Source organism: Gavialis gangeticus, unplaced genomic scaffold (assembly GCF_001723915.1).
Source record: "Gavialis gangeticus isolate Ggan-Ray unplaced genomic scaffold, GavGan_comp1, whole genome shotgun sequence".
NCBI lineage: Eukaryota > Metazoa > Chordata > Crocodylia > Gavialidae > Gavialis > Gavialis gangeticus.
This window is the reverse complement of record NW_017728992.1, coordinates 114,963,581-114,976,212: the sequence shown is the minus strand read 5'-3', so window position 1 is coordinate 114,976,212 and position 12,632 is coordinate 114,963,581. Positions and strand designations below refer to the sequence as shown.

The following is a 12,632-nucleotide window of genomic DNA, read 5'->3' as shown; positions in this document are numbered from 1 at the left end:
CCCCCCAGTTAGTTAAGGGCTCCTGAAAGGGGAGCTCCCACTGAGAGGGCCCTCCTAAAGTTACCAGCTTCTTTATAGGGCTTGGGAAAAGCCCCAGGGCATAGGGGTTTCCCCTCGGGATTGAGTTTAATGTTGGGGTTTATCTGTTTCAGATCAGATACTTACCTGTGTGTGGAGCACTGGTATAAGGTTTTATATCATTTACCCAGAGGGTATTGTTTATGTTACTGGTTTAGATATCTTATAAATATATATATACATTGTACATATGTTTACATCCATGTTCCTTTCCCTTGTGATAAGTTAATGTAAATAAATGTGTATATAGTTGAGTCCCCTGACTGTCCTGGCCTGGTTCTATAGGGGTGGAGGGAAACTGAGCGGTCTGCAGTTCCCACCTCACAGCTCACCTGCCAACTAACAATCCCCTTCAATTGGAGAAGGGGAGTATATACCCAAGTTACCTGGGCTACATATGTTTAAAAGAATTCTGGAGCTCACCAGCATATCAGTACAGCTCCTGTCAGGGATCTGGCCAGATTCCCTGCTTACACAGGAGGTCCAGAGCCTAGGAAGTGAGTGCTGCTGGTGTCCTCCCTTTCCCTTCTCCCACTCTGTAAATTCAGCAGCAAGAGAAAAGTGGGGATGAGTGGCAGTACTCAGCCCCTGCAGTCATGCAGCTCTGGTGCCCAGGAGCTGAGCACTGCTGCTTCTCCCCTCTTTTCCCCCTGCCTCTGAATTCAGGAGGGGATTGTAGGGAAGGGCAAACAGCAATGGTGCTTGCCTCTTGGCCTCTGTAGCTTCATGAAAGCAATAGCCTTGGCCAGGCTCTGTGAGATCAGAGAGCTCACAACACATGCTGTAGCTGTGCTGACATAATGGTGAGCTCAGAAAACTCACTGTGCTTATAGCTGGCAATTGGAGTGGTGACCATGCTACCAAATCCCCCTGGTTCCACCCCTACCAGTAGCCAGGAAATAGGTTTTTCATTGGATTCATAGGTCCTTATCCCTTTTCTCTCTAAAAAGAAGAAGAAAGGGTTTCTGAGATCGAACAACAGAGGCAGGCAATAAAAAGAAGGGCTTAAACCTCAATTCTGTGTTCAGTGGCTGTGTCCAGAGCTTCCTTCTTGTGAGCCTTTTTTCTCCGTTAAGCATAAAGTTATTTTGTTAGCAATGAGCATCACAGGTGGTTCATTTTAAAGTGTTTATAAACCACCCAGGCTGCCGCGAGTTCCCTCTGCACTGATTGTAGGAACTGAACCTGGCTGGTTACTGGCCCCTATCTGAAGCCCAAGAATGTAAAATAAATAAATGCACTGAAATATTAGAATCTTAAGAAGGTACTTGACCTGGGCATGTATTCACCAGACTGCTATTTTGAAATATGAGAATAAAAAAGTGTGATCATCCTTGAGGCTAAACATCTAACACTATTCTCCAGAATCTGTATTTATAAATAATTTATCCAAAACATCTGCTGTTGGTTGATGAGCAGTTTAACTAACATTATTCTCATTTAGAAAGGTCCTAAACTACAGTGCTTTGATACTATAAGCAAAGTAACAAAAGAGTTCATTTAAAAATCATATTGCTGCTTTGAATTATTTGATCTCTTTGGGCACATCCACCCATCCAGGCACGTGTGCTTGCAGCAGCTCAAATAGGAGCGGCAGAAATTTGAGTTGGGGATTTTTGCCTCAGCACACATGCCCGGACATGCGCTTTGGTCTGGGGCAAGTTATGCCACTTGGGGCAAAATAAGCTTGCCCAGCTCCTCCTGGAGCTGCAGCCAGGGGGAGCTACAGCTTGGGGCCAGCACCTGCTCTGGCCCCAGCAGTATAAAAATCTGCCCTGACAAGTAGCTCAGAGCTACTCGCTCTCAGGAGCTTCTGGGGCCTGGCCAATTGGTATCTGGGGACACTACTCCTTGTGCCAGCTGAACTGCAGAAGCAGCCTTACCTGAGAGTTCCCTGCACCCTCTACCCACTGCAAGTGTCTGGCAGTGGGGGCTGCTGTCTGGCTGTGACCTGCTGCCCAATGTGACAGGATGGGGCCCCAAGGGTGTGCATCTGCCACACCTGGATGGGGACTGCACTCCACTGCAGAGGCATCTTCATCTCTGGGCCAGCCTCCAGTGGGCTGTGGCTGCTCAGTTGGCCTTTGTGCGGCACTACTGCCATGTGTGCCCCATGCCTGGCCATGTGGGCAGCTATCACCTGGAAGATCTTCTCAGTGTCGTGGCCTGCTTTGAACTGTCAAAGCATATCCTCCTGACCCCAAATAGCCAGGAGATCAGCCACTTCCAGCTGGGTTCTGTGTGCCAGCCCTGAGCAGCCTTCTCTGCCTGGGTCCTGCCACATACTCGCTTGCAGGAATTCTGGTGTTCCTTATTGAAAAACTGCAAAATCTCTGATAAAAGCCCAAATTCACTGTTTAAAATACTCCAAATTCCATGTTCTTCCACAATTAAGATAAAAGACTCCTATATATATATATATATATATATATATATATAGTGAGAGAGAGACCAATCAGTTGGGCAATGTTTTATTGATATATTTACCATTTTAAAGCAGTTGGGAAGCCTACTAGTATCTCTAACATCATGATAAAATAAATTCTAAATATCTATATGTTTGGATGTTTGCTCTGGGTTTTCTTATCATAGAACAATTGGAACTTCCCCCTGACCCTGCATAGTTGGATGGGTCAAAAATTGGCTGATGGGGCCCATCCAGAGAGTGGTGGTGGATGGGTCGTACTCGACCTGGTGGGATGTGAATAGTGGGGTCCCCCAGGGCTCAGTCCTGGGGCCTACACTGTTCAACATCTTCATCAGCTACTTGGGTGAGGGGGTGGAAAACATGTTGTCCAAGTTTGCCAATGACACCAAGATGTGGGGAGAGGTAGGCACGCTCGAAGGGAGAGAGGCTGCAATTAGATTTAGACAGATTACAGAAGTGGGTGGATGGTAATAGAATGAGCTTCAGTGTAGATAAATGCAGGGTGGTGCACCTGGGGAGAAGAAATCCACAGCATACATACAAGCTGGGGACCTCCCCACTTGAGAGCACAGAGGCAGAAAGGGAACTTGGAGTCATTATTGACTCCAAGATGAACATGAGCCACCAATGCCAGACTGCAGCCAGCAAAGCCAACCGCACCTTGTCATGCATCCGGAGATGCATCTCAAGCCAGCCCAGAGAGGTGATCCTCCCCCTCTATGCGACTTTGATCTGGCCTCAAGTGGAGTACTGCATCCAATTCTGAGCACCGCTCTTTAAGAAGGATGTAGCCTGCCTTGAGAGGGTTCAGAGGAGGGCCACCCACTTGGTTGGATGGCAACAGGGCAGGCCCTATGGGGAGAGGCTGAGGGACCTGAACCTGTTCTGCCTCAGCAAATGGAGGCTGAGGGGAGATTTGGTGGCTGCCTACAAACTCATAAGGGGAGATCAGCAGCAAATAGGAAGGGTCCTATTCCCCCCAGCAGCACCTGGGGTGACGAGGAACAATGGCAAGAAGCTGCTGTATAATAGGTTCAGGTCAGATATTAGGAGGCACTATTTCACTGTTAGGGTGGCTAGGATCTGGAACCAACTTCCTAGGGAATGTTCTGTGCAGGGGGCACTCCTTGCTCCTACCTTGCATAAATTCAAAAAGAGGTTGGATGAACACCTGTCTGGGTTCGTGTGATCCCAGCATGTGCTCTGGCCAGTGGCAGAGGGTTAGACTAGATGATCTATTTAGGTCCCTTCTGACCCCTAACTACTATGAAACTATGAAACCCCTTCACTATATAGGATGTGGGGACAGCTACCTCTGCAGCCACAGCTCCTGCCAGCTGGTCTCAGTCTGTCTGACAGCTGGCCACACTGGGTGCGTGATGGGGGGATGTGGGGTTTGCAGGAGAGGGGTGGAAAAGGGTGTGGGGGGATTTGGGTGGAGGGATGTGGCGGAACATGGGGTGTGTAGGTAGCTGTAGCTGGATTGTGGGGGAATTGTGGGCATGGGGGGACTGGATTGGGGGAGCTGCTCAGGAGGGGTGCTTCCCCTGTGCCTCCACAGGGTGCAGCCTCCCCTGCACAGAACACTGCCTCCCTGCAGGGCCCACATGCCCCTCTGCAGGGTCTATGCCCTACCACACTCAGCCCACAGTCCCCGCCCTGCAGCAGCAGCCACTGGGGTGCTGGGGGCCTTTCCTGGCATAGCCCTCCTGCGGCACGAGGCAGTGTGCCTTGACCCCAGGCACCTGGCGCTGTCTGTGCCACATCACATAGGCCAGCTCAGATTGGCATGGGGCTGTGCACCTTCAAGCAGCTCTGGGCAACTTGGGCTGTCACCTGGGGTCCTGCACCATGTGCTGTGCCGGGCCAGGTCCTGCATGCACAGGCCCCACGTGCTGTCGGCACCAGGCCAGTTCCATGTACACAGGACTCAGCCTGGCATGGCACGCAGTCCCCACAAATGGCACAGGGCTCTGGGTGACAGCTGGAGTGGCCCAGAGCTGCCTGAAGGCACATGGCCCTGCACCAGGCTAGGCTAGGCGCACCTAATTTGACACAGGCAGTGCTGGGTGCCAGGAAGCCAGGGCTGGGGCCAAGTTGCATTGCCCTGCACCACAGAGGGGCTTTGCCAGGAGGGCCCCCGAGCTCCCCAATGGGCTGCTGCTGCACGGGGGAGGGGGGCCGTGGGTTGTACAGGGGCAGGTGGGGGACCCACCCCTCTTGAGCAGCTCCCCCTGCACCCACAGTCCCCCGCACCCCTACAGCCTCCCCTCCTGCTCCAGGGCTCCCACCTCCAGTCCCTTACTTAGCTCAGACGCAGCCGGGGTCCATGCAGCCTGCACCACTCCAGGCTGCCCTGCATGTGGAGGCAGCACGCTTCGGAACTGGGACAAGGGGCAGCCATAGAGATGCTCTGGCCAGCTTCCAGAGCATCTTTTTGGAAGACCCAAGCCCCCAGTTGCCTCAGGGCATGGTTCTGGACTGTGCTCTGGCCCACTTTTTTCTGGAGTTGGTTTGGTTTTTTTTTTGATACGTGGATGTCCAGGTTTTTTTGTTCCCAGCATGCCTCATGCCACCTCTCAAACTACTTTGGAAAGAAAATAGTATATTTGTTTATGAACAAGAAGTCCTTTTTTAAATACATAGGGGACAAAAAGAAGGTACCGGGTAACGTGGGGCCCCTGCAAGACACGCTAGGAAATTTGGTTGTCACGCCAGACAACAAAGCTAACCTGTTTAACGACTTCATTGTCTCCATTTTTCTGAGCAGGGACCAGATCAGCCCCCCCACTCGGCCCCCCTTGGGCCTCAGGGCAGGTGCACCTAGGCCAAGGGTCAGTGAGGATCTAGTTAGGGAACTTCTGGAGGGACTGGATGTATTTAAATCAGCTGGTCCAGACAATCTCCACCCCAGAGTGCTGAGGGAATTAGCTGAGGTCATTGCGGGACCCCTGGCACAGCTTTACGAGCACTCATGGTGCTCTGGTGTGGTGCCAGAGGACTGGAAGAGGGCCAGTGTGGTTCCCATCTTCAAAAAAGGGAGGAAGGAGGACCCAGGGAACTATAGGCCAGTTAGTCTTAGGTTACAAGGGTGGGCAGATGAGAATAGGATGGGATTCAACACTGACAAGTGCAAAGTGATGCACCTGGGGAGGAACAACTGGCACCATACCTACAGGATGGGGAACTCCCTTCTCATCAGTACAGAGGCAGAAAAGGATCTTGGAGTCATCATTGATGCCAAGATGAACATGAGCCGGCAGTGTGGGGATGCCATCAGGAAGGCCAACTGCACCTTGTCATGCATCCACAGATGCATCTCAAGCAGGTCCAAGGAGGTGATACTCCCCTTCTATGCAGCACTGGTTAGGCTGCAGTTGGAGTACTGCATCCAGTTCTGGGCGCCGCACTTCAGGAGGGATGTGGACAACATGGAGAGGGTCCAGAGGAGGGCCACTTGCATGATTGGGGGCAGCAGGGCTGGCCCTATGAGGAGAGGCTGCAGGACCTGAACCTGTTCAGCCTCCACAGGAGGCTGAGGGGGGGGTCTAGTGGCCTGTTACAAACTAGTCAGGGGGGATCAGCAGGCATTGGGAGAGTCCCTGTTCCCCCGAGCACTGCCAGGAGTGACTAGAAATAATGGTCACAAGCTGGCAGAGGGTAGATTCAGACTAGACATCAGGAGGCGCAACTTCACGGTCAGGGTGGCTAGGATCTGGAACCAACTTCAAAGCGAAGTGCTGGCTCCTACCCTGGGGGTCTTTAAGACAAGGCTTGACAAACACCTTGCTGGGGTTGTTTGACCCCAGTACTTTTTCCTGCCATGGCAGGGGGTCGGACTTGATGATCTGCTCAGGTCCCTTCCGACCCTACTAACTAACTCTGAAACTATGATGTAAGGGTAAGATTTAGATATGCCCATAACTATTTCTTGCCTTAAAAATAAGGCTTTGTAATAATTTAAAGTGCTTAGTTTTGTTATGAATAAGTCAAGTTGTCACAATAACCTTAGCTGTGTTTAAAACTTTTTTTAAGTTCCTCTTTAATTTAGCTATATCTGAAGCTTTTTGAAAAAATCTTTGCCACCATCCAAAAGCAAACTTTTCCACATGAGTCATCCAGTGAGTTTATGCTGCTTATATCATAGCCTTACTTTGAAGCCCAGCAGGGAAGCTGCTTCTGAAGAAACAATCTAGTTACTGACGATCTGTTTTGTTTCACTTTCTTGCAAACCTGCAGTAGCCAGAGTAGAAGGATAATCATTTCAAACACTGTAGATCCTTAGAATAATAGAAACTGCAGTATTTTAATTAGCCTACGCAAACTAAAGTTTAATTTAGTGAGGATTCTTTGCAAGTTGCTTTTATATTGAAACTGTCACAGTATATCAGTCAACAGAACAAATGAAGAAATTATGCTATGAGCAAACAATGCTGTTACCCTAAGGAATCACTGCTGCTCTGCAATCTTAAACCCAGCATGATAACAATAACATTAACAGACGATTGATCATTTAAAAAGCAAACCAAAAAGCCCTTATTATATGCTGGACTTGCAGTATTTAGCTACAGTCCTGAGTGGCATGTAGATATTTCACAGTTCATCCAAGGACACTTCACTCATCAGTGTTTTATTTAAAAAAGAGATAAAGATGGGGAGAAGAGGCCACAGTAGCATAAATTGAGTGAGATCCTTAACAAGATTCATCCCTTCAAGAAACTAAAAGTCATAATCTCTCACTGACTTCATATGGAGATGTAGCACCTCACAGGATTGGCCCAAGAATTAGAAGCTAAATATTGCATTTAAATGTATCCCCAGCCTCATTCATTTTCCTCCAGCCTCAGTCAGTGATCATTCCAATTAACTAATATGTGAGCAGTTCTAGAATTTATAGTAAGTGCATCTCTTTATGCTCAGGCTGTGATCTGTATAGTTTTCTGTAGGGTTTTTCTATATATTCTCTGTATGTTCTTTCTGTGTATTTACAATAAAGTATTTAAAAAATAATAAATGTTTTCTAATATGTACAAGATGGCCAAATTGTTAGAGTTCATCTCTGTTTTCAGCCAGTCATTGGATATGGAAGATGACAGGCGGCTGAACTTGCTCGATGATGGAACCCTCATGATCCAAAACACCAGGGAATCGGACCAAGGTCTATATCAGTGCATGGCCAAGAACGTGGCAGGAGAAGCCAAGACGCACAGTGCTTTCCTCAGATATTCCAGCATTCCAAGTAAAGTCTTTCTGCTTGTTTGTGTTAGGGGTCAGCATGGAAGCGTGCCTTTCATTTACTTGAATATAAATGTATTACATAATCAGGTTCCACAAATATTTTAAAATTGTCTGTTTGCAATTTAGTAATAATTATTATTCAGAGTTTGTATAATTTCCTTCTTATTTATTTGTATTCTGATATCTAGGCCCCTATTTATTTTGGATTGTTCAAGCTTAAAAAATAAATGGTAATCCCTTCCTGGGAGAACTCAACAGGTAATGTTTAAGAGGTGGGATAAAAGGTTAGTGTTTACCTTTTCTGAGGCAAGCAGAGAAAAGAAGACACATTTTACCTTAGGTAGCACACATGTCGGCCTGTAAGGTGCCTTGACATAGCTGATGCCATTTTTTTTTTTGAACAAACACCATGAGCTATAAGCAAAATGAGCAGAGAGGCAGATATGGGACTTGAACCTTCAGTCTTTTTTGAGTTTTAAGGAAGGTTCTTAAGCAGAAGATGATCCTTCTTCAGGTGTTTGACCTTTTGGCCCTGAGAACCAAATGAATGGCATGGGGCCAGTTTGCAGGCCAGGTCAGGCCCCATGTGCCAGGATGGAACTTTATACTGCCATTGCCTGGCCCCACCACACCTGGATTGTGGCCTTGGCTGGGCCCTGCACACCAGGCCCCTGCACCACTCCCATGGGGCCCTGCATACTGCGATCGGACCCTGCGGCCCTACACTGTCCCCATAGGCCAGGACGTGTCCCTACTACCCACACCCAACCTCTTATGCCAGGATTGGGCCCTGGGATTCTTCACACCAGGATTGGGCCCCACACCAGCATGCATGGTTCAGTCTAATGCTGTGGGGCACTCTATCCAACCTGCAGGGCTCCCTATAAGTTTGCAAATTCCACAGCAGGAAAGCGGTGCCACCACTCCCCTTCTACCAAATTTTTGCACCCATGGGGACACCCACAGGCTAGCTGACAGGGCCGGGGGCCAGATCTTACCTGCAGGGCAAGGTTAGCCACTTGAGTCAAATGGTGGCATTCCAGTAATGTTTATACAGATGGAAATTAACACAGTTTTCCATATCGTTTTGTTTTTTGTTTCCCCTACCCCGCACCAGCCAAGCCCAGTTTTATAATTCAGCCCCAGAACACAGAAGTCTTAGCTGGTACCAGCACCACTTTGGAATGCATGGCCATAGGCCATCCTCAACCTCGTATCAGCTGGTCCAGAGAAAGTGGAGACTCACTGGATGAATCCAGGTACATTCTCACTTCTGGAGGAGGACTTTTCATACAGAACGTGACACTGCAAGACCATGGTCAGTTTATCTGCCATGCTAGTAATAATCAGGACTCTATTCAAGCATCAGCAAAGATTATTGTGCAAGGTAAGTAGAACAAGACAGGGCTGATAAAAATTACATGGGCAAGCTCAAGATATAGTTTTCATGTTGTCTTCATTAAAATACCTGGTTTGATCTAAAAATGCAGGCTTTATTGTTGTTTTGCAGTGTGTTGCTTAGGCCTGTGGTCAAATTCTATCTTGGATATCTATGAATCTAAAACTTATTAATTTCAGTAGTAGTTGTGTATATATATCTAAGGACAGGATTTAACATTTAGGAGTTAGTTAATTAGAATTATATATTAATATTTCAAGTATTCAAATTTTATTAATGACACTGGACTGAATTGATCACTGGCATACCAAAACTCCATGGACTTCAGTAGAGTTCCACAAGGGATGAATGATACCCATTGTTATTCATTTATTTATATAAAGGGCTATTTAAGCAGGGTGAATATGCTGGGAAGGTCCACATTGTATAGAACAGCTGGGCTTAAACTAGACCAAGTATTGTAAAACATCAGTTAGTTTTCCTTCATCACTATATTTGAGTTAACTTTAATCGAATTAGAGGGTTGGCTTTAATACTTTACAGCTCAATAAGCAGTGGGATGAACAATTTTGTAGTGCTTTAAATAAGTAGTTGTATGACCCACCGGTTTTGAATATAAGAAACCAAAATATTCTTTCTCTAATATGTAAGGAATATAGCTTGATTGAGATTTTTTTTCTGTTTTCTTCCTCAAAGCTATGCATGTGATCAGGTATGTGTTGTAAATGTGGGCATATCTGAAGGAATTGCTAAGGCTAAGCTGAATCAAATAAATTTGCTTTGCATCTGTTTCTGAGAATGATTACTTCTGTGGTGATTCAGTGTTCCCATTCAGCACTTTCACAAATAATTTGCAAATAGAAAAAAAAAGATAAATTATTCAATATGAATTTGTACTCTTCTCTATTCCAGACCTTTGGCATGCTCTGTTGTAACCTTCTGTAGTTCTCTTTATTAGATAATCAGATATCAAGGAGATGAGCATAATATAAAGAGATCGATTGTTCCTAGTTATTTCCTGCAGTCAGGAACCCTTCTTCCCCCTCCCCCCACCCCATGCTCAGTAGCTCTGTCTCAGTCAGTAGCAAAATAAAGATGTCCTAGGAAGTCATTGTCACAGAGGGAGATGCAGTGCCTCAGGTGTTCTTTTTCGAGCTCTGATGGTCTGTCTGTAGACTTTGAACTATGCTCTGTATTCACTGGGAAGTCAATGCAGAGTGCCGAGCATTGGTGCAATATGTTTTTGGTAACCTATATCTAAACCTTCTGTTTAGGTGGTCAGAAATTGAAGCTTTTTCTTCTTAGAATTTCAGTGAGCAATTTAATTGAGCAATCTTTCTCCTTATATTATGCTTATCTCCTTGGTATCTGAGTGTCTAATACAAAGACCTACACAAAGCTATAACAGAGAATCCCCATAGTCTGCAATAGAGAAGCATACAAATTCTGATTGAATAATTTATCTTTTTTCTTATTTGCAAATTATTTGTGAATGTATTATTTTTTCAGTCATTTTTCACTGTATGTAGTAGTTGAATCATTTCCTCCAAACAGTTTGGCCCATGGAGTTAGTTAACAAAATATCTGAGTGTTTCTTGTTTTGTAATTTGTTGTTCATGCTGTATGATTGGGTATTATGTTAATAGAAGTTCTCAGCATTGGTCTAATTTTGCCTATGTTGATGCGAGTAAAATTTGATTTAGGTTAACAGAAAAGGTTTGAAAATCTCACTCAGTATGGTTTCTGCATTTTGCTGGATGAAGTAAATAGAATGATTACTGATACAGTCATTGTGGTTAAGATTTTCTCAGTCACTGGGAAGCACTGGAGAGTGTGGTGATCATTGGCTTCAATAAACATAGGCATACATGAATGAGAACTAAAAGCAATCAAGGCTCATGGTAGAGGTGATAATTTTTATTAGACCAATAAATTTTTGCAAAAAAAATTCTGTAATTGCAAGCTTTTGGACACAAGCACCCTTCATCAGGCATCAGGAAAAAAATCTTTTCTCTGATGCCTGATGAAGGATGTGTGCCTGAAAGCTTGCTATTTAAAGTTTTGGTTTTTGGGGTTTTTTGCAAAAATCTTGTTGGTCTAATAAAAGATATCACCTCTACCATGAGCCATTATTGCTTTTTCCTCTAGACCAATACAGGTACAACCTGGATACCTAAGAACTAAACATGAGCTTTTAATGTAAAGTGGTAGGCAACCTCTGCAGGCCCTTTGTCTCTCTCTGTCTCTCTCTCTTGAGAAACAAAAGAAAAAGTGCATGAAGACATTAAAAGAGGCTCGGAGATTTTAGGCCTGCTGTAATCTTTTCCTGCCTCTGTTGGGTATGTTTATGGAATCCAGATTTAAAATAGCTAACTCACTTCAGTGTTGAGATACTGAGAGGGAGAAGCCAGGCTGATTGGCTGCTTAGGCATCTTTACATTGAGCATTTACTGGTCCTTGTCCCACTAAATAATTATATGCACGTGAAGGCTGCAGACAGATTGTTGGGGTTGTCTCATTTTATGGCTGTTGCTAGGGCATTCCCTCATCAAATACATGAAACATATACATCTGTCTGTTAAAACCACCAGGCTCTAGGTTACATCCTTGTTATTCAGTTACTGCTTACCACTGTCATTAATTATATGTGCATGCCCATTTTGTTTGCAAAAGGTGAGCTCACCTCTCTTCATCTTCTCAGTTTGTTTGATTGACACTCGCCTTCCCCCCTGTTTTTTTCGGAAACTTCCCTATGGCCTGTCTTGCATTCACTGATATTTTGTATATCCATCAAGTCATTTATTAATTATTTTTAATATCCCTCACCATGGGGCTCAACCACCTTTCTGCCTTTGTAGCAGTGGCATGTCACAGCTTATGTGCATTTGTCTGGAAAGTGACATCCTACGTGATTCAGAAGCTGTTGGTTCCAAGAAAGCTGCTGCTTTCTTTACCAGTTGGTCTCAGTCCAGATACCGGGAGAGATGACTAGGTTCTTTCTATCATAACTTTATCCACATGCATATTACTTTCCTTCTTTCCACCCACACGATTCCTGCATACTTTCAAGTGTTTTAATCTCTTTCATTTCCCTTGTGAAAACATTCATTGTACAACATGGTACATGATTTGTAGTATGTCAAATTAAATACCTCAGCATTACTTCTTCTTTCAGAGCTGTTTAATTATTGCTACTGATTTTAAAAATGCTTACCAGAAGTTAGCTTGTAGTTTCACTGTTAATGACAAAGTTGTTTCAAAGAGATCTCAAAGACTCTATATTTTCTAGGCTTCAAGAGAAACCAAGAAGACTTTTAGTGTCTCAAAAAGCTCACAAATATATTCTAAAATTGAAATTCAGAGCTTTAGACAGTTTGAGTACACCAGCTGCATAAAAAAAAAATCCTTTAATTTGGAAACATTGAAAAAGGATTGTTTTAGTTGGTATAGTCATAGTTTCATAGATTTAGGGTTGGAAGGGACCTAGTA

At 45.2% G+C, this 12,632-nt stretch overlaps 1 protein-coding gene across 1 annotated transcript in view; it reads left to right on the top strand.

Annotated features, from left to right (window-relative positions):
• The window catches only part of PXDNL (peroxidasin like), a 407,402-nt gene that overhangs the window by 274,953 nt on the left and 119,817 nt on the right, over window positions 1-12,632 (top strand). The window contains exons 9-10 of the mRNA XM_019527126.1: window positions 7,576-7,745; window positions 8,862-9,131. Coding sequence (XP_019382671.1) covers window positions 7,576-7,745; window positions 8,862-9,131 — 440 coding nt within the window. The remainder of the gene's footprint in view (window positions 1-7,575; window positions 7,746-8,861; window positions 9,132-12,632) is intronic.